This window comes from Suillus plorans (genome assembly GCF_016647745.1).
Source record: "Suillus plorans strain S12 chromosome Unknown HD556scaffold_79, whole genome shotgun sequence".
Taxonomy (NCBI): Eukaryota; Fungi; Basidiomycota; class Agaricomycetes; order Boletales; family Suillaceae; genus Suillus; species Suillus plorans.
In genome coordinates, this window is record NW_024537463.1 from 117,610 (window position 1) to 136,114 (window position 18,505).

At 49.4% G+C, this 18,505-nt stretch overlaps 7 protein-coding genes across 7 annotated transcripts; 3 read left to right on the top strand and 4 right to left on the bottom strand.

Annotated features, from left to right (window-relative positions):
• Positions 1–4: 4 nt before the first annotated feature.
• On the top strand, positions 5–3,337 carry HD556DRAFT_1409207 (ribonucleases P/MRP protein subunit POP1-domain-containing protein). Its single transcript, XM_041304111.1, has 12 exons — positions 5–329; positions 380–426; positions 479–528; positions 579–693; positions 743–839; positions 892–968; positions 1,016–1,185; positions 1,233–1,689; positions 1,741–1,829; positions 1,881–2,052; positions 2,108–2,902; positions 2,959–3,337. The coding sequence occupies exons 1-12, from the start codon at positions 146–148 to the stop codon at positions 3,142–3,144; spliced, it is 2,439 nt and encodes an 812-aa protein (XP_041154780.1). The 5' UTR covers positions 5–145; the 3' UTR covers positions 3,145–3,337.
• On the bottom strand, positions 3,338–5,336 carry HD556DRAFT_1409210 (C-3 sterol dehydrogenase). Its single transcript, XM_041304112.1, has 4 exons — positions 4,978–5,336; positions 4,558–4,883; positions 3,705–4,494; positions 3,338–3,643 (listed from the first exon to the last, which is right to left on the bottom strand). The coding sequence occupies exons 1-4, from the start codon at positions 5,164–5,166 to the stop codon at positions 3,614–3,616; spliced, it is 1,335 nt and encodes a 444-aa protein (XP_041154781.1). The 5' UTR covers positions 5,167–5,336; the 3' UTR covers positions 3,338–3,613.
• HD556DRAFT_953952 (uncharacterized protein) lies at positions 5,319–7,233 on the top strand. Its single transcript, XM_041312116.1, has 3 exons — positions 5,319–5,497; positions 5,569–5,832; positions 5,884–7,233. Exons 1-3 carry the CDS (start codon positions 5,422–5,424, stop codon positions 6,819–6,821), a joined length of 1,278 nt encoding a protein of 425 aa, XP_041154782.1. The 5' UTR covers positions 5,319–5,421; the 3' UTR covers positions 6,822–7,233.
• Positions 7,234–10,006: 2,773 nt separating this feature from the next.
• On the top strand, positions 10,007–11,780 carry HD556DRAFT_1448771 (O-methyltransferase-domain-containing protein; the record flags this gene model as incomplete). Its single annotated transcript, XM_041307489.1, has 10 exons — positions 10,007–10,249; positions 10,308–10,488; positions 10,547–10,770; positions 10,821–10,835; positions 10,894–10,954; positions 11,007–11,146; positions 11,195–11,299; positions 11,353–11,449; positions 11,506–11,567; positions 11,616–11,780. The coding sequence occupies 10 exons, from the start codon at positions 10,007–10,009 to the stop codon at positions 11,778–11,780; spliced, it is 1,293 nt and encodes a 430-aa protein (XP_041154783.1).
• Positions 11,781–11,858: 78 nt separating this feature from the next.
• On the bottom strand, positions 11,859–13,842 carry HD556DRAFT_1409233 (uncharacterized protein). Its single transcript, XM_041304113.1, has one exon. It carries the CDS (start codon positions 13,793–13,795, stop codon positions 12,062–12,064), a length of 1,734 nt encoding a protein of 577 aa, XP_041154784.1. The 5' UTR covers positions 13,796–13,842; the 3' UTR covers positions 11,859–12,061.
• A 9-nt stretch (positions 13,843–13,851) lies between these two features.
• On the bottom strand, positions 13,852–15,392 carry HD556DRAFT_1299150 (uncharacterized protein; the record flags this gene model as incomplete). Its single annotated transcript, XM_041299457.1, has 7 exons — positions 15,193–15,392; positions 14,792–15,142; positions 14,622–14,691; positions 14,529–14,573; positions 14,387–14,473; positions 14,159–14,330; positions 13,852–14,110 (listed from the first exon to the last, which is right to left on the bottom strand). Coding segments are annotated over exons 2-7 (816 nt in total), but the record flags the coding sequence as incomplete, so codon positions are not given.
• A 977-nt stretch (positions 15,393–16,369) lies between these two features.
• On the bottom strand, positions 16,370–17,345 carry HD556DRAFT_954162 (uncharacterized protein). The gene is made up of 4 exons (XM_041312117.1): positions 17,301–17,345; positions 17,024–17,254; positions 16,685–16,970; positions 16,370–16,631 (listed from the first exon to the last, which is right to left on the bottom strand). Exons 2-4 carry the CDS (start codon positions 17,119–17,121, stop codon positions 16,566–16,568), a joined length of 450 nt encoding a protein of 149 aa, XP_041154786.1. The 5' UTR covers positions 17,122–17,254; positions 17,301–17,345; the 3' UTR covers positions 16,370–16,565.
• Between the last annotated feature and the right edge of the window lie 1,160 nt (positions 17,346–18,505).

Below are 18,505 nucleotides of genomic sequence, written 5' to 3' on the forward strand. Positions count from 1 at the left end.
GCAACTCTACTGTGTTTCTTTCAGTTCAAAGATTTTGTATTCACCACATTCCGATCCTCGGTTTCTACCAGTGCTGGATGAGTGCATAAACCAGATTTGGGACCCGTTCTTGAGGAAACAGTGCATCATTTAACATCAAGCACGTATGGTTTCAAAACGTAAGGGGGACGACACGGAAGAAATGACGTCTCGGGAACGGAAGAAACTTAAAGTTGCAGGCGCTCGAACAATTGCTGTTCAGCCACCTGTGTCAGCCAGTGGGAGTGGGACTGTCCAATCTTCAGGAAACGCGTTCGCTGGACCGTCAAGTACCACCGTTCGATTTGACTGTGAGCATCTTTCGCGTATCGTTTCTTTACTTGACATTTACCTGTAATAGCTATGCAGGGGTTACCCGCGTCAATCGATGTGGAAATGTTCACAGAGGTACGTGTTTTGACCGATTCCGGTTCTATATCGTTTGATTGCGAAACACTAGGCTCGAGCGTATGAGATCGATGCCATGCAGAAAGCGATCAAGACAGCAGGGTTAGAGGCATGTGTCTCAATATACATACATACTTATTTTCCGTGCTTAGGGAAAGTGTGACTCATCGTGTATGGCAAACTCTTCCCCGCCATTTACGACGAAGGGCAGCTAGCCATGATGTTCGTCGTGTTCCCTTGCGTCTGCGAGACAAAGCACGCGCCGAGGTAAGGCTCAAACTACTCCCTCGGAAATCTTCCTTATTTTGCTTGCCAGATGGTTCCTGTCACCCGGCGCATACTCAAGCGTGGACGCTCTAAGCAGGGGAAAACAAAGCAAGTGAGCCGTACTGAATCCCTCTTGAGGCGACAACGTCAGTAAACATATGACTCCGCGTGCTCCTTGTCTTACGATGTGTTTCGTAGGCGATAAGACCTGGCTCGAGACTCATATTTGGCACGCCAAACGGATGAAGATGGAAAACATGTGGGGGTATAGACTCGTTAGTCTCTAGTTGTATCTGCAGGCTCCTTCTGAATCCTTGTTTAGGCAGTAACACCAACCGAAAAGTCATTCCGTCCTTCACATCGAGCCTCTATGCATGGCTCAATTCTGCATGATTCGTCGTACCACTCACTGATAGAGCTCAAGGGGCCTGAAAACATCCTTCGAAATGTGCTGGATCTTTGCTGTGATCCTCAGTGCACTGGAATGAAGCGGTCAGCCTGTGATGTAGAAGGGGAAGCATGCACTAACGCTTTATTAGATCCATGACCGGTGCTCGCGTGCTCGAGACAGACCTATACAAATCAGGAAGCTACCCCTTTGACTTGATCGCACCAGTAACGATCATGTGGCGGCCATTACCCGTTGGAAACACGTCGGCACCGGCGAATGCGTCCCAAGCGAAAGGCTCCTCTAAACGCAGGCGCAAAAGAAAGAACGATGCACCGGTTAACGCAGCTCCACAGAGTCCCACGAGAGTAATCTGGGTGCGGTCGCACCCTGCAGTGTTCGACGACATCTTCGCAGCGTTACAGGGATCTGCTTCCTTGGTCCTTGAGGCTGAAAAACAGCGACATAAAGACGTGTATGCAGAGGTAGAGATAGTCGATTTGCGAGGCAGCGTAAATGCTTTCGAAATCATGGGACCCAAAGCAAGTCAGGTCATCAAGGGCGCTTTATCTGTAGTTGCAGATGATGATAGGCAAGAATTCAAAAAGGTGCTTTCGTTTTTTACTTAATTTCCTTATAAAATTTGACAACGCAGACAGTTCTGGCCGTCCCTGACTGATCTGCAGACCACTGCATCCTTACCACGCGGAATAGTCATCGGGATGAAAGTCCTTGACCCACGACTGAAGTAGGTATCTCTGGCTCCTTGACTTGTCCATATGAGTAACTTTCTACCCAGGTTTCCGCCTAAGAACGCCAAACTCAGAATGGACGGTCAACACCCCGCTACCCCGGCAATGACGTTCCCCGCAGCCATTCTTGCTCAAAGCGAAATCTGGGATGAAGAGCAGCGTTCAGCGCTGAAAAAGCCTACATACAAGAAGAAAGACCTTGATGCGCGCCGCTCAAAGGTAAGCCCTTCATTGGCCCTCGTAATGAGGTGCAATAAGTAACTTGCACGCAAAGAATCTTGTTCCAGGCACGCCTCTTAGTCCCCTTCGCCAGGACGATCGTATCCCACTGTTGCTCATACAGCGCTCGCTCGAATCGCCCTCCAGCACTCATGGCATCCACGGCTGGATGGTTGTTGTTCCCGCTGGGTGGGGCATGCCTTTCCTCCCCTCACTGGTACACACTGGCACACGCGTCGGCGGACAGCGAGAGCGAGGCTCACAAGCCTTCGAGGCAGGCACTGCGTATTTTCCGAGAGATTTTCCTTGCACAGAGTTCTACGACAAGCATTGGGATGAGCGTGCCGTTAAGGAGAAAGCGAAGTGGAACAGGACGCCACCAGCGAAGAGGGCCAATTTTAAGAAGCTTGGCACCCGTAGCCCATGGCGGGCGGATTGGGAAGTTGTGCTTGGGCTCCCAGTGGCGTCTGAGGTGGATGAGAACTTGGTGCCGGCACAAAGAGAGCCTCAGGATGCGATGGAAGTTGACAAAGCACCAACCGTTCGCCCGTGGTTGCTCCGTGGTCCCGAAGTGCCGACTATTCTAGCAAAAGCAACTCAGAATTTTAATCATGGCGCAGGGCTCCTTGCAGAGATCAACAGGCTTCGGACGAAACGTGGTATGGATGTACTCGATGCAAGTTATCGCCCCGAAGATCTCCTGAAAGGGGCATTGGTCATGGTCCGTCTGAAGATGGTCAGTCGGGGCGCCCCGAACGACCTTGCCATTATCTACCGCATTGATGACGACGAAGCCAGGAAGATCATCAAGGAGAAGGGCAAGATTCGAGAGGGTGCGGATTCGAATGAGGTTTGTCGTTTTTTTCCCCTTTGATCATGTATGCGCAGATTGATACGCTCCCTTAGCCCGCCGAGGCTGCTCCTCCCCAGACGTCTATCATTGGGTATGTCACTACTGGCAACATGTCCTTGTCCCGCGGAGAAGGTTTCGCCATCGGCGCTATCCCAGTGTCAGTGCTGTTAGAATTGCGACAGCAAGCACAGAGGTATGGATTCCTCGCTCGTGGGAAGCCTCAATTGATGTGGCTATAGGAATGAAGAGTCTCATCCATTGGTCAAAATTCGCGATCGTGCTGGGATGGTTTACCGGGCTGCATATCTTGAGTTACTTGACTCATGATTAGTACTTTGTATCTGTTGTTACATTGGTTTTTTCGACTGCATTCTGTGCATCAATTGAAGGCAATGCATCACACTATTACGTAGGGCTTATGAATTGGAAATTTCGTTGAGTATCAACAATATCGTCCCATTCTTGTAGCCACTGGCAGGTCCTTCGCTACTAATATCGATGCAAGGCCTCCATGAAATCTTCAAATACAAATATCGATGTTAGGATATGAATTGGCAGCCAGCCCAAGAGCGTTGATCACGGATGCGTAGATATAACTGTGCATCAATAAAGTAGAAAATGAAGCAAAATGCGCGGGTATCTGAACAAAGTGCACAATGAAATTGAGTTAATCCAAACCCAAATACAGATAACAAGCATCCAAGGCCATCACGGAAGATTGTTCTCCTTTTTGAACCACTGTACGGAAAGAAAGAACAATCAATCACACTAAATGAAAACCCAACGGCCAAACACTTACCTCCACCATTCTTCTGACACCCTCCTCCAGCCCGACTTCCGGTTCATACCCGAGTACACGCCTTGCTTTCTCAATATTGTGGTACCTCGTAGCACAACTATACCCAACCCTATATCGCGTGAACCCAGCCTCTTTCCCGATCAAGGACGCCCAGCACTCCGCAAGGAAGCCCAGCACCATTCCAAAGCCCCTAGGTATCACCCACACAGGCCTCTGTGCCCGTTCCGATGCGCCCGATGGGGACTTTGATGAAGGCGGGTCGAGCGCAAGCCATATAAGGCGCATGAAATCCCAAAAGTACACTGGCTCGCCGTTCGTGATGAAAAACACCTGCCCCGCAACCTGCAGCGGCGAGGTCTCTGCAATATCAATGGCATTATCGGAAAACTGGTCGAATCGGGAGCGTATGATAGGGTGCGCGGGAGTGTGCGGATCGCGTGGAGCGGTGAACGCTGCCTTTATTTCGGCGGCGTTAGGCGGCAGCGTAACGTATGGTCCTAGAGGGCGTGCTTCGCACGTTGGGACTCGCTTTGCTCCGACTGTTGCGCTGACAGGCTGGAGGGCACGGTCAAGATGAAGTTTGGCTTTAAGAGAGTCGATAGTGAGGGTCTCTTGTGATGATGTAGGAAGTGGGGGAGAGGACAGCTTATCGGCGGCAATTAGATGTGCTTTAGCGAGATTACCGACGTAGGTGTAGTCGAAAAGATTATTGTTGTCTCCGACTTGGAAGTGAGTTTGTCCACGTTGATAGGCTTGGTAGAGGCCCACCATCATTTGGCGGTCACCCTCACTAGAGAGCATCACGTTGTATCAATGTTCATTTTTCGTTGGTTGATATGAAGAAATGACATACCCAAAAATGCCTGCAGGCCGTAAAGCAACAGTCAGTAGGCCACCCTTACCATTGGCCTCGAGTATGAGTTTCTCCCCCTGTGCTTTTGAATCATTATATGCATCAAATGGCTTCTCCGGGAATGGAGCGCGTTCATCGAGGTTGACAACGTCACCACCATCAAAAACGACACCAGCACTGCTTGTGTACACTAGCTTTGTCACACCAGCAGCCTGCGCTGCGCTGATGACAGCTTTGCAGCCATCGACATTGACTTTATAATATATGCTTGGATCCTTGGCACCGTGTGGTGGTGAAGCGGTGTGGATTATACAAGTCGCACCGGTCTGCAGTCATTCCAGCAGCAAACAGACGTACACCGCACAGAGAAGGAAAGTGAGTTAGCGCTCAGTGACCATGGAAATGAGTAATGTAGTGCACCTTTCTCAATACATCAAGCAGTTGGGATTCGTCCGTGATATCACCGGAATAAAAGTCAACATCGTGATGTCGCTGGACGATGTCGAATACACAGACAATATCCCCACGAGCTAGAAGATGCTCGACGATGTGACGGCCGACGAAGCCGCTACCTCCAATGACAAGGTAAACCTCTTTTCGCTGTGACATGAAGAATAGATGTGAGAGAGGTCTATGTAACTAATGGGCCCCCGTAACCTGAGTTGCACCTGTTCAGCTGTAGTTCGAAAAGTTGCCACCTATTACAAACGGACCTGTGGACGTGGTCCATGGACATACGCGACCACGTGCTTCTTCTATCTGTGTAATGTTTGTCCACTTTCAATCCACTTTAGAACGTTGCGGCGTTGTGAATTCTAGCCCTGTGCTTGTTCATCTCTGTTCTGATCGTCGAAGCTGGTAAAGATGTACATCCCAGACACATCCCGCAAATATACTCCAGAGGAAAAACAACAGCTACTCCAGAATCTTGACATTGAAGGTGCATTAAGCCTGTTTCGCATTATCTCACCTTTGCTTTACTGAATTTTCTGCCTCAATCTTTCTGCACAGTCGAACACCGTGTTCGCCAGCTTGAGGAATGGCTCACAGACGCGCTCAAAAACTTTCGGCTTCACCAAGAAGGGCTCATCTCTCGCATTCCCAAACTCGTGCGCGGTGTGACCATGGGCGAGTTTGCTGATGCCTACAATGGCGACGTTCAAGCGTGTCTTCGTGGTCTCGTGGGTGGTGCTCCGCCCAATCTCGAGATTGATCGTGAGACTCGCAAGCGCAAGTGGGAGGAGGCTAGTGAAGGCGAGCGCGCCGTTAAGAATGGTACGTGGACAACTTAGCATCAGTCTTTTCATTGACACACCTCTCATTCAGCGAGGATGATGCATGTCACTCCCAAGAAGAAGGCCCCTCCCGCTAACACGGGCACTGCACAACGCATCCGCACATTATCTGCAGCAGTCCCGCGTACCCCCGGGCAATTCCGTTCAACCCTCCGCTTGCCCTCCGTCAGTCCGCAGAAACCGTCTACCCTCCGAACATCTCCCTCTAAATTGCGTGCTCTATCGCCTTTCAAAGCTCCCTCTTCTCCTGGAAAATCGATGCCATGGAATGCCAAGCCACCATCACAGGCAAAGCGCCCGCCCACCAGCGCAACCTTCGCTCCAACTTTGCCTGCTAAGACCCCCACTTATCCCACCCTCCGTGCACCCCGCCGCGACGAGAGCATGCTTAGTCTAAACGGGTCTCCGCTAGCCAACCCATATAAGCTCGGCTTGGAGTGGTTTGCTGCTGAAGAGGAAGAGGAAGGTTCTGACATGGATGTGAAAAACAAAGGCAAAGGAAAGGAGACGCAGGTAAATACGCAAGGGCAAGGCAAGACTCTACGACGCGTAAACAGCATAGTTATACGGCGTGATCCATCCGTCTCGCTCGTCCCCTCATCCTCCACCCAACCCACCTTCTCACAAACCCACTCACAAGCCAACTCTCAAACTCAAAACCATAACCGCACGCATTCACGCGCCAACTCACGCACAGCAGCTCGTGTACCGGAGCCACCGGCGTCTAAACCCGCTACGTCTTCTCTCATGCATTCAAGCTCGCTCTCGTCCCTCCCTTCCTCGTCCTCTGCCCGGGCAGTCGTCGCGATCTCAACCTCCGATGGACACGTCCTCGAGTTCGATCCGCTACAAACATCGCCGCGCGCACTCGATGCACTCGTAGGTATCACTGACAGTGCAAAGAAGCAAGCCCGTGAGGATATGGGGCGCTTGGTGCAGGCTGCGGTGAGTAAGTGGAGTATCGCATAGCACGGCTAAGCGGGCGTCTGCTTTACGCATCGTGCGGGCCCGCGTTAGGCGTGCCACCAATTTGCGACGCCGTGTTACACTATAGTATCATGTATAGATTTTCGATTCTTCATTCACCTCGCTAACGCACCTGTTGAACACCCGACATTCCATCGCATGTTCCAGTTATTTATTTCGCATACCAAGCATCGATGTAAAGATGTAGCGCTAGCATATATACCTATGGACACTATTTATGTCGAGGGAAAAATCGACGTTATTTTGAAAACTTGAGTGGATGCTTGGTTTGTGTGGCTCTGAGTCTGAGGTCTAGCTGGAGATGCTCGGGCCCTCAGTGCCCCGAACATCTGAACGTTGATATCGTACTGCTCCGGGATTCAACGTTCAACACCTTATCGGCTGACGCATTGAAGAATGACGACGCACCACAAAACCATGACTCGGGCGCAACACAAAATAACTTGGGCTGCTAGAGTAGCCCACTGAACCAGGTGTTCCATAGCAGTGCAAGTGCCAAGTTGTCAATTCGAGACAAACTCGGAAATGTAATTCCTCGTCAAGCATTCCGTGTGAGAGAGTCGGACTAGAGTTCGTCTGAAAGGAATTATCATACACTAGGCTGCTGTGCGATACAGAAGGAAAAGGGAGTGTAGTATCTTGTCAAAGTGCGTGCAATGATCGAGGTTCCCGGAATAGAGTTGTCGCATGGGCCTTCTCGTCCAAGGTGACGTCATCTTCAACCTCACCCGCGTTCTCCATTGGTGCCGGTAAATATGCAGCAGACCACAGCTCAATCTGGCAAAGGACGACCGTTCGACACCGAAAATCTCACTGCTTCCATGTTCTCAGAATCTCATTTACCCTACACGTGCAACTAGATGGATAGGCTCGGAGTGAAGTGACGAGGGCATTGCTTTGTGTATCGAGTCCAGATGAAAACGGATGTCAGATCCTTGACTAGGCGCTGGAAAGCTTGGCGACGGATGATAATCATACTCAGATTTAGAAATATGTGTCAGGGAAGTACAGGGAGGTGGTTGTTTGTTTCGCTCCAAACCTAAACAAAGGGGGTGATTTTGGAATTTGGCCTATCGATTTGTCACAACAGTTGGCATTGTCGAGGTCGATTACATTGCACGAGTCTCATGACGAGGAAACAAGATTCATGTAGGTAATTGCCAAATGATATGAAAGATGAGCACAGAAGCACTAGAAGCAAATATGGAACAGTTGTGTACCTGTATTAATGACCATCAGCGTGCGGGAGAGTTGCACAACAGAAAAAATAATGAGATGAGTCTGGCATAGAGGGGGCCGTGGCTACGCGCTTACTGCACTTAGCGCAGTAGGACAAATCGCAGGAGCAGGTGTCGTAGATATTGAGGCGGCAGTAGACTGAGTCCGCAATGGTAATGCCTGGGGCTGGGCCTGACCTGTCGATTGATCTTGCTGCTGCTGCGTTGGTTGTGCTTTGGCATCGGCGTGTTGAGGGGATGCGCAGCAAAGAAAAAGCACGAGATGACCCAACAATCGGACGGGTAGTGAATGCACATGTCTTGGACGTGGTGTAGTAGAATTAGCCCCTGGAGCAGGCTGTGTCGTTGATGACCCCTGGGCGTGCGATTGGCTTTGCTACTGTTTTTTTTGGCGGTGGAGGGGCAGCGAATATAACTTGGACCGAAATCATTAAACCACGATGATAGGAAATGCATGCGAAGAAATATGCACCTCTCTGCCCTTTACTGCAGCAACTTCGACGATATGAGGACCGAGACAAGATAGACCGTTGCCGGAGTTCAGTTGATTTATTAGGTTGGAGCGACGAAAGGCGACCGAAGAGCGCTCTCGCGCTCCCCAAAGAGGATGTGGGAGGGCGAGGACGGCGGGAAGAGGAACGGTGATAGTTAGCGTATGTTCCAGACGACTGAGATCAAGATGCCAGAACAGGAAACGATTTAGAAACGCTGATGACGCACATTAGCACCATCTGTCACGCCGTTGAAAAAGCCTGGCGAAAGGTCCGGTCATCATCATCGGCCTGTGTAGTATCCACCTAAATAGAATATCCAGGTTACAACCAGAGAAGGTTGAGAGACAAATCACATACATCCATTAATGACTCTTGAGCTGCAACCTGCGAGTGGGAGATTAGCGTAGTTTTACTGGAGAACCATGAGGTTTATAAAGGTTGAAGGAGGTCTTCAAGGCCTGCTTCTTTGATGATGGCGTGAATGTCCCATGTATAATATATATGCGTTTTTATTTTGGCAACCACTGACCAGCAGTTTTCCATCAGCGGAAATGGATGCGCAGCGCACGCAGTCATCGTGCTGGAGGGGTGGACCAACTGGGAGGTTGGTGTCTAGATTCCACACACGCGCCGTTTTATCTCATGATGCACTTGCAAAGAAACGTTCATTGAAAGACAAGAAGATGAAGTTTGTGTGACCGCGATCGCCTGCCAAGTGACTTCAAGTGGCTGTGTTGAATATCCTAAATGGGTCATATGAACCGTTCTTTCCGTCCGACGTCCAGGTCAAGCTCCGAACTATGAGGTCGTGTTCCAGTTTGTTCCCTAGTGTGGCAAGCAGCTCGCCTGTCTTGGCATCCCATATTTTGAACTCACGTTTACTGATGAGCCCACCAGGTCGCCTTGGACAGCCTTTTGGTACATTTTTGCTATTGCAGCAGCGTGATGGAGAATTTCAGACGATCACGTCGGACTTCCTTGCAAATAAGTCATAGTAGCAAATTGAAGCGCCATAAGTATTAAGCTATAGGTCAGTCATGATTACCGTCAGTGTGGTGTTTTTAATAATTATGGGTAGCTGACCAGTGACTGATGACACGGACATACACCTCACAGGGTGGATGACATCCTCTTGCTGATTATTATAGTATGCACGCTGCAAATGCCAGCATCATACTTACCTGAACCTTGGCTCATCTACTCGCTTCAAGTAACACGGATGTCGTTCAGGATAGATGTGCCGTGTGTTCTTACCACTCTGATACCGTCACGCGAGTAACAACCAGTGTTATCCGAGTCAGAAGTTAGGTTTTGTGCTTCGATCTTTTTCCACATACCCAATGTTGAATGTCTTTGCCGTGGAATCCAGCTAGATGATATTTGGTCAAAGAATATAAAACCTGAACGGCTGTTGAGGAATCACACACTCCCAAAAATGATGGAACCAAATGAACTCAAGGTTGAAGCCCTCTTGGACATCATCAATTCCTCTGCACGCAAAGCAATGGAGGAATACAAGAACACTGAACATGGAGTCCCTGGCGTCGATGCAGGCACCCTCCACCCCCTCGATCTTGCGACAGATACACTCGCCCTCAGAAAGGCAATCAGGCTGCTCGAAGGTGCATGTGAGCAATTGAACACAATGCTGGCTCCCCCTCAACGCACGGTGCATAATGTAAGTGCCGATTATAATTTATAAATGGCCCTGTATGCCTTGTTGCTCATCTTCCTAGTTTGTCAATAATTACAATTGGGCATGCATAGACGTCGCTGTGCAATCACGCGCTGCAGACGTCTTGGACAAGCACCCGGAAGGTCTTAGCGTGGATGTGTTGGCCGACGCAGTCAACCTCGATAAGACCAAGATCGCACGCGTGTTGCGCGTTTTGGCCCTCAGGGGTTGCTTCAAAGAGGGTAACATGCATTATACTGTCAGTTAATAGTTCTCTCTGAAGCCTTTGGTGTTCCATAGTTAAGCGAGACGTATTCGCAAATACACGACTTTCCCTCGTGCTCAAGGTAACAAACAACGTCGGGTTTTATATAAAAACTCAGCGAGAATTCCCAAAATATGCTGCGGTTCTCTATGAGACTATGGTCGACCAAGAGTTTGCAAGGTCGGACAAGGTTGAAAGAGCCCCACGAGTATTTACTCTCGGAAAGGAAGGCAAAAATAACAGCTTCTGGGAGATGGACGTGAGTTTTAGTCATCATACTGGGCTTTCATGTTTTACAATATTGCACAGGATGAGGCACGCGATGTGCGTGCGGATCCATCAGCTCATGACTGACTGGCGGCTCACAGAATCTTATACACAGATATTTCACAAAGCCATGATGGGCTATTCTGAGATCCAGGGCTTGTCTGCGGTGCCGCATCGTGAGCTATCACCGTTTTTTCAACTGTCAGCATGACTGAAGCGGGCCATAAGATTACCATTGGGACAATGTATCCTCTGTGGTGGATGTTGGATCTGGAACCGGAGCAATGTCTATTCCTCTGGCGAAAATGTTCCCTCATCTCAGAATAACCAATCAAGATCTCCCAGAAACTATAAAGCTGTCAAGAAATGTGAGTCCGGACATCCACAGCAGACGAGTTATATTTATATTTGATCAGACATGGGAGACAAATGCTCCTGAGGTACTGCTCGACGGGCGTGTAGAGTTCGTGCCATTGAATTTCTTGGAGGAGTCGCCTGTCGTCGGAAAGGATGTTTACTACGTGCGTGCCAAATCTGTTCCTATTCAATGCGGACTGCTCAATAATTGATAAAGTTAAGGAGCATCATTCATGGCTGGCCGGACGAGGAGTCGAGGGTGATTCTCCGTAATGTTCGCAAAGCAATGGGACCAAACAGCCGAGTGTTGATTCGTGAGTGGGCTGTATTTCAAAGTGGAGTTTGCTTCAGACTCAATATCATGTGATAGATGAGTGCGTGCTCTCGCGCGCATTCGAAGAGCCTGACGTAGGGGCTAACGAGTCTAGTGAGGTAAGTTTAGAGCGTAGCTTGATGGCTAAGGTGTAACCATACATTCAGGACCATAAGGCTACCGAACCTACATTACTGAACTTCGGTAGTCACACAACACACCAAATAGACATGATCATGTGGCTTGTTGTGAATGGCAAGGAGCGAACCTTGAAGGAATTCAAGGAAATTGGGCAAGTTCCTTCCATTCCTGGATACATTGACGATGTTTGATTTATTATAATTTACAGGGCCAGTGCTGGTCTAGTGCTCACCCAAACGTATGATCTTGTAGGGACAATGCTCTTGGAGTTCAGAATCGCTCAGGACTGATGCGGAACACATTCTGTGATCTTCTGTTATTGTACTTTTACCCTCCTCAGTTGATCGTCCCATGATTTAATCAAGACAACAACGATTCTTAAACGACATTCATCCCATGAACCAGACACTGATCTATGCGAATGCAACGTGTAACAAATGCGTAAAAGTACTTCGCCGCGGATGCATGTCTTTCACGATCCAGAAGCTTCATCGTCCCTTTGCGATATATTCCATTCCTCCACCATATGACCCAGGTCGGTGTGCAAGTCTTTCATTGAGGATATTGCAGCGTCAATTTCAGCCTGAGCTATACCAGCATTCACATGGAACGTTTGCTTCTGCTGCAGATTGACCAAAGCTCTATGCACCTTTGCAGCGAGATCTGCGAACCACTCCCTCGGAACACTATCATCCAAGGCTGTCAAATGCAGCCTCGTCACCATCACGAGGGCTTGTATTCCATCGACGTAGGGGTCGTCCCGTGAAGCATATTGTGCTGTGTGCCATGCTTCTGCGATGGGAAACTGCCGCCTCTTCTCAGCAGGACTGAAAGGAAGATCCTCGCCCAAGGACTTGGCGCGCTCAAAGATCACGAGAAGGCAGGATCCGACCCGCAAATAATCATCGCGACAGATATCGTTAACTAGAAAAATGCACCATTTGAGATGGCCATGATGGATCAGACGGTGACACCACTCGTTTTTCTCTGTCAGGGCATAGATGAGGCGGATGTAACAAAAGTCTCGATCTTTGTGGAAAGAGCCGTCGGGTCTAGTGTCGTGGATTGTGTGGTAGTCATTTGGACGTACAGCACTCATAAGAGCCGAAGAAAGCCCATCCAGGAGTTGCGCATCGACACCCTGTGGCATCGAGGCGCTTGTCATAGAAGCTAGTTCTTCTCGAGCTTCAAATACGGCTCTAAGTGCCGTATGACGGACTCGGGGAGGTTTGGTGGAGTGCATACAGCGGATGAGCGAGTTGATGTAGGACGGTCGTTTGGCGGGGCTCCCTAGTCTACGCATGGAGCTCAGTGCAAGCAAAGCGTCGCCTTCTGTTTCATGATCTGTGTGATTCTCTGCATCACCCAGGTAATCAACTAGCCAATTAAATTTTTCATAGCTGGGCTCACGCTCGTCGCTGTGACGCCAGCGCAGATCACCATACCAAATCAAGTGTTCATCGTCTGGGCGTGAAAGTTTATTGCGCGTTCCGTGGACAAGCATCGTTCTCAGCGCAGTGCGTGCACTGGCCCGATGCTTCCGTCGGCGAGCATTGTCTTCCCGTGAACTCTTGAGCTGCTTATAGGCGGCACATCCAGCCATGAACGCATCGCGAATGAAACGACTTCGGCTTTGGTTAAATTTGTCATCCCAAAGAAATCCCAGAAGTTCCTTGTTGATTTTCACCGGCTGGATGCAAAGATGGGCCATGGCTTTGCCATACTTCACATATAGCTCTGGTCTGTTACGACACGCTACAAAACTATCACGTAAACGTGCGAAGGCTGCTGAAGCATCAAGGTTCGGGGGCCATTGTACGCAAGGTACAATCGTAGCCGCAGCCTCCACAATTTCAGGGTTCGTTGATGTCTCCAGTATCCAGCGAATGGCGGACGATTTGGCGAGTGTGTGACGAATCGATGTAGATTTGCCTGGATAAATCTTTTGGCAGATGGTTGCCAATAGGTCCGAGGCTGGCGTCCGGAAAGGACTGTCCGGATGCAACACCGACACGAGAAAAGTGCCCACGTAGAACAGAATGCCAAAAGCTGTGGTGCAGATAATAACGCTGGATATAGTGGTTTGCTGGGCCCACATGTTGGCGCTTAGCGAAAGGCCGAAGAGCAGGAGCGAAATCTGGAGCAGCACCAGGAATACCCGCAAGATGGTCTGCAGGCGGAAAGATTCTAGTCCATCTAGCTTCATCTGCCTCTCTATGCCACGCTCTTCAAGAGACCCTCGTCCTTGAACTGATTTATAGGAGTTCAGCCATTGTTTGCCTAAGACAGCCCCAAACGCAGCCAAGACGCTAAATGCGAGGCTAGCATAGGCAAGTGTTTGCGTCCAGACCGTCGAAGAGGAAAATCCCGTAGATGAGGAAAGAGTGCTGATGCCAGGTACGGAATTTGGGCCATTAGCAATTATCTGTATGAGTTGGAGGACGAGGGCATTGGTAGTGTCTCCTGGATCAGGCTGCATTCCGACGATGAAGGTGGAGTTGACCGCTGAGAACAGACCAGCCTAATACGCTTGTGAGACTTACATTGAGATACGTAGAAAGAAACGCACGAAAGTCAGGATAATGCCCATATCATCATTGGCCCGATCGAGGAAGTCGTCGTCGTGCTCAGTCGAAACTTTTTTGTACGTTGCCCAAAACTTTGAATTGTCATCTTTTCCGCGTTCTTCTGCGATAGTCGATTCTTTAAGGACATCGAGAATCTGCGCCAGCGTATCTGAGCTTTAAGAAAATATGGTCAGGTGTCAAGTGTACCGTGCTGATGAGTTGACACTCACATCTTAGCAAGGTTTTTTTCGGTGGACATCGCAGGATTTTCATTCGGCTCGATCCCATTGTCCGTGGTCTGCTCCAGAGTGCTTGACCTTTGAGATGATAGAGTTAGAGTCAAATGTACCATACTAATTGGTTAATATTTACATAGTCCTGGCTAGGCCTTCCTCAATAGACGCCTCAATCGGACTCCTGTGTGTCCATGAGCTGATAATCAACTCAGTCTAACTCGCCACTTACTCGTTGGTCAGGAGGTCGTCATCCGCAGGTGCAGAACTGGATCGCGGGCACGTGTTATGCATCATTCGTGCTGTAGTGGACACAGGTGGATCAAGGAAGGGAGGAATGGGAAAAAACCATTTTTACTGCGAGTAAACCTTCTATACAACGTGAAGAAAGCATGTTCTTACACACAAGCCTCGTGGCTGTTGGCCCCGGGAACAGGAGATCCCGTGGAATGGAACACGACCCTATGTGACCATGAGTGGGCCAGGCGCTTATGTCCGTATCATACAGCTGTTCCTCTTGCTCGACGCTGGTATTGACCGCTGGAGCGTGTCCATCCTTGAGCAGACCGGGACCGCTATGGCGCATAAGAGGACTGGTGAGAAAGTTGTATTGGATATACCATTACATGCCGGCAGAGCATGTCTTTTATTTTCATCGCTAAAAGCAATGTATAAAGTTATATTACGACGTCAAGGCGCTGGAATCAACGTAATGCAGCCTGAAGGACTCGTCGGTTCTCTGATGATAACATACTGTGACAATGAGTGAGACGAACAAGAATGGATATCTTGTGCAGACTCACATTGTAATATATACTTTAGTGGTGGATTTTCATATGCATCTCAAAATCCAGAAATCTGAAGGACTCGGGGTGTTGGAACGCACCACAGATTAGCCTTTAGTGCTGAGCGCTGCAGTTCGAAACAAACAACGACCGAGTATTAGTAGTTACTAGTAAGCAGTGTACCCTCCCGGCTCCGTCTGGATTCTGGAACATGTAAGTATAATTTCAAACCCCGCATGATGCTTCGAACGCGAATGATACAACTTGAAGCTTTGGAAAGTCCCCCATAGTATCTCAACATTCAACAGCAAAGCGGGGTTACGCTCTGCCACACGGTCTTCGAGAATTCATTTGCCCGAGTCTTCGATGACATCCGGGCTACTTAAACACCCTGGCACTACTCAATAACCAGACGATAAACCGGAGACATTGCTGACAAGCCCAACTGGCTACCATCAGAGATTGACCCGTGTCACCACGCTGCAAGAAGACATTGCCTATTCACTGTTTGGCGTCTTTGGCATCCTGATTTGTGGTAAAACGCCCTCCCCGTTGAGCATCGCAGGCTTCAATTGCATTGCATCACATTCTCAGTCATTGAAACAGACGGTAGTATGACAAAGGCCAGGAGATATATCTTAGATATGGCGACAAGACAGGCTGGCGCTGTGATCTGCTGATCACCATGGAAGACAAGTTGATTCAGTTCTGGGGGACAAGACGTACTCAGTGAACAATGAACATTCATAATTGTTCGTTCGTTCGTTCATTCGTAGAATCGTTCTCTCCTCGAGCTGCCTGACTCTCCAGACGATACGCCGAACGTGGTAGACTGGTCTGTGGCCAGGTCTTCATTATCCAATTTCTCCGGGTCTCGATCGGAAAGATTGCGTTGTCTCCTAGTAGGTGCCGAGATTGAGTTGCGAAACGAAGATGTAGACGGAGAATGGATTGTGTACCAAACCAAACCATCATCCGTGCTAGGTTCCAGGCTTTCATCCTCTTAATTGATCTCACAATGTTTTTCTCGCAACGGTTGCCATTGTCGAGTTCGATGCATTACTCGAGTCTTACGACAAGGAAACAATATTAATGTACGTGGTTGCGAAATGATATGAAGAAAGATAAGAGTACAGAAGAACCAGAAACTAGTTTTGTACCTGTATTGATCACCATTGGCGTGTGGGGGAGTTGCACGGCCAAAAAAAAGAGAACGAAACGAGTCTGCAATGTAACCGTGACTGGCTCTCTACCACTGACAAAAATGTTGGAACAAAATACTCATGCTTTTCAAACATTGTGGCGAAGTTTGACACAGAACAAGTCCAAGGAAATAGTTTCGCAACGACAGGGTCACCCAAAAAGTGACAGCTCCATTCTTCATTATGTATTCAGGTGTTGCTGCTCTGCATACCTGTCGCAAGCCAGGACTCTAAGCTTGGGAACGAGTATGACGTCTTTTGTCATGACTGTTAGTTGACTGTTAGCATGATTAGACGAGTCTCACGACGAAGAACCAGGATTGTTGGAAGAGCGGAAGACGTGAAGAGCAAGATGATTGTACATGTACTGCTCCTGTATTAATGACCATTGGCGTGCGGGGGAGATGCGCAGCAGATAAATAGAATAAAACGAGCCCACAATGGGATGCGTGGTGACTGCGCGGTTGCTGCACCTGGTGCGGCAGTGCTGGTACCTTGAGCAGGTGTTGTGGTGGGCTGAGATTGCGACGACGAGCCCTGGGTGTGCGACTGGCTTTGCTGCTGCGGCCGCGGTCGTGGAGCAACATATAATGCCTGAACAGAAACTATTGAACCACCGTGATTGGAAATAGATGAGAAGAAAACACCTTTTTGTCCGGTACTGTAGCAACTTCGACAATAGGAGGACCGCGAGAAAAGATGGAACGCCTTGGGCGTTGCTGAAGTTCGGTTGCTCTATCAACATCGGAGTGAGAGTGAGGCTGGAAGAACGACGAAAGTCGTTCGAGAAGGGCACGTGGAATGGCAAATAGAGATGGGCGATGACTGCGAGAATTGTGCGCAGGAGAGAGAGTACGGGTACCACGTGCTGTAGAGGACTGAGAGAGATCAGGAAAAGAGCTGGTCGAAGTGTAGACGACTCACTTGGGTGTCGTCGAAAAAGCCTGGTGGTATTCGACGGGCCTGAATAGGTGGACGTCTGGTAGCACCAGCCTAGAATTCGATCTTAAAATGGTTGGACAGGGTAAAGAAATACGTCACGTACGTCCTTCAACGACTTTTGAGTTGGGACCTGCAAGTGAGAGATTAGTGTGGTTCGAAAAGCACAATGTATCTGGACTCACATTAGGAATGGATAGTAGGTCCTCAAGACCAGCTTCTTTGAGGATGGCGTGAATGTCCCATACGTATGCATTTTCGTCCTTGCTACCGGTGACCAACAGTTTTCCATCAAGGGAAAGGGCTGCGCAGTTTATGCCACCTTCAAGTTTGCGCTGCAGGAGGGGTGGACCGATTGGGAGGTTTGTGTCGAGATTCCATAGACGCACTGACACTGTGTTGTCCCATGATGCACTCACAAGGAGGCGGTCGTTCTGAAACAAAGTGATGACGTCGATCCAGGTTGTTTGACCCTCCAGAATGGCGATCTGCTCCCAAGTGGTTGTGTCATATATCCTAGTCGGGTTAGATGACGCGGAGATAAGTTTCTTCCCATCTGACGTCCAGGCCAAGCTGGTAACATGTTCGAGTGTGGCGAGCAGTTTGCCCGTATTTGCATCCCAGATTTTGACTGCATTCTCGTTGGATGATCCTCCTGTCCCAATTTGTGTGTGATCGGGCGAGTATATCGCCGCCCACACACGCTCGTGCCCGGTTTTGATTGTCAAGATTGTTTTTCCGGTCTTGGCATCCCAGATTCTTGCTGTCCCGTCCCAGGATCCGCTCAGCACTCGCTTGCCATCCGCACTCCAACACACTGACGTCACCAATCGAGTGTGCCCTGTCCATCTTGCGACAACCTTTCCTGTCTCGACATCCCACAACTTCACTTTCCCATCTCTACTTCCGCTGACAATAGTCTTGCCGTTTGGTGACAATGCCATGCTGTCTAGCCCTGCTTCCTCATGCTCCTCATCTCGCCAGTCCTCGCCTATCTGTGCGCCGCTCTCCAAGTCCCATAGTCGTAGTGACCCATCGAACGAACACGTCATGATCTGTCGTCCGCCGTGAAGGTGCACAACACCTTGTACATCGCCGGTATGGCCTCGCATCGTCTGACGGGGGCTCATTAACCTTGCCCGAGTCTGTTGCTTCTTGGTCGGGAAAGACATGATCGACACGGGGTCTCG

Bases quoted from the DNA above. Each gene is read 5' to 3' on its own strand.
- HD556DRAFT_953952 (XM_041312116.1), top strand. From the start codon at position 5,422: ATGTACATCCCAGACACATCCCGCAAATATACTCCAGAGGAAAAACAA. The intron at 5,498-5,568 runs GTGCATTAAGCC...CTTTCTGCACAG, and splicing joins CCAGAATCTTGACATTGAAG to TCGAACACCGTGTTCGCCAG. The intron at 5,833-5,883 runs GTACGTGGACAA...CCTCTCATTCAG, and splicing joins CGAGCGCGCCGTTAAGAATG to CGAGGATGATGCATGTCACT.
- HD556DRAFT_1409210 (XM_041304112.1), bottom strand. From the start codon at position 5,166: ATGTCACAGCGAAAAGAGGTTTACCTTGTCATTGGAGGTAGCGGCTTC. The intron at 4,495-4,557 runs GTATGTCATTTC...GATGCTCTCTAG, and splicing joins CGGCCTGCAGGCATTTTTGG to TGAGGGTGACCGCCAAATGA. The intron at 3,644-3,704 runs GTAAGTGTTTGG...CTTTCCGTACAG, and splicing joins GTGTCAGAAGAATGGTGGAG to TGGTTCAAAAAGGAGAACAA.
- HD556DRAFT_954162 (XM_041312117.1), bottom strand. From the start codon at position 17,121: ATGTTGATAGAGCAACCGAACTTCAGCAACGCCCAAGGCGTTCCATCT. The intron at 16,971-17,023 runs GTGTTTTCTTCT...GTTTCTGTTCAG, and splicing joins CTACAGTACCGGACAAAAAG to GCATTATATGTTGCTCCACG. The intron at 16,632-16,684 runs GTCGTGAGACTC...TCATGACAAAAG, and splicing joins TCCAACAATCCTGGTTCTTC to ACGTCATACTCGTTCCCAAG.
- HD556DRAFT_1409207 (XM_041304111.1), top strand. From the start codon at position 146: ATGGTTTCAAAACGTAAGGGGGACGACACGGAAGAAATGACGTCTCGG. The intron at 840-891 runs GTCAGTAAACAT...TGTGTTTCGTAG, and splicing joins ATCCCTCTTGAGGCGACAAC to GCGATAAGACCTGGCTCGAG. The intron at 2,903-2,958 runs GTTTGTCGTTTT...ACGCTCCCTTAG, and splicing joins AGGGTGCGGATTCGAATGAG to CCCGCCGAGGCTGCTCCTCC.
- HD556DRAFT_1409233 (XM_041304113.1), bottom strand. From the start codon at position 13,795: ATGAAGCTAGATGGACTAGAATCTTTCCGCCTGCAGACCATCTTGCGG.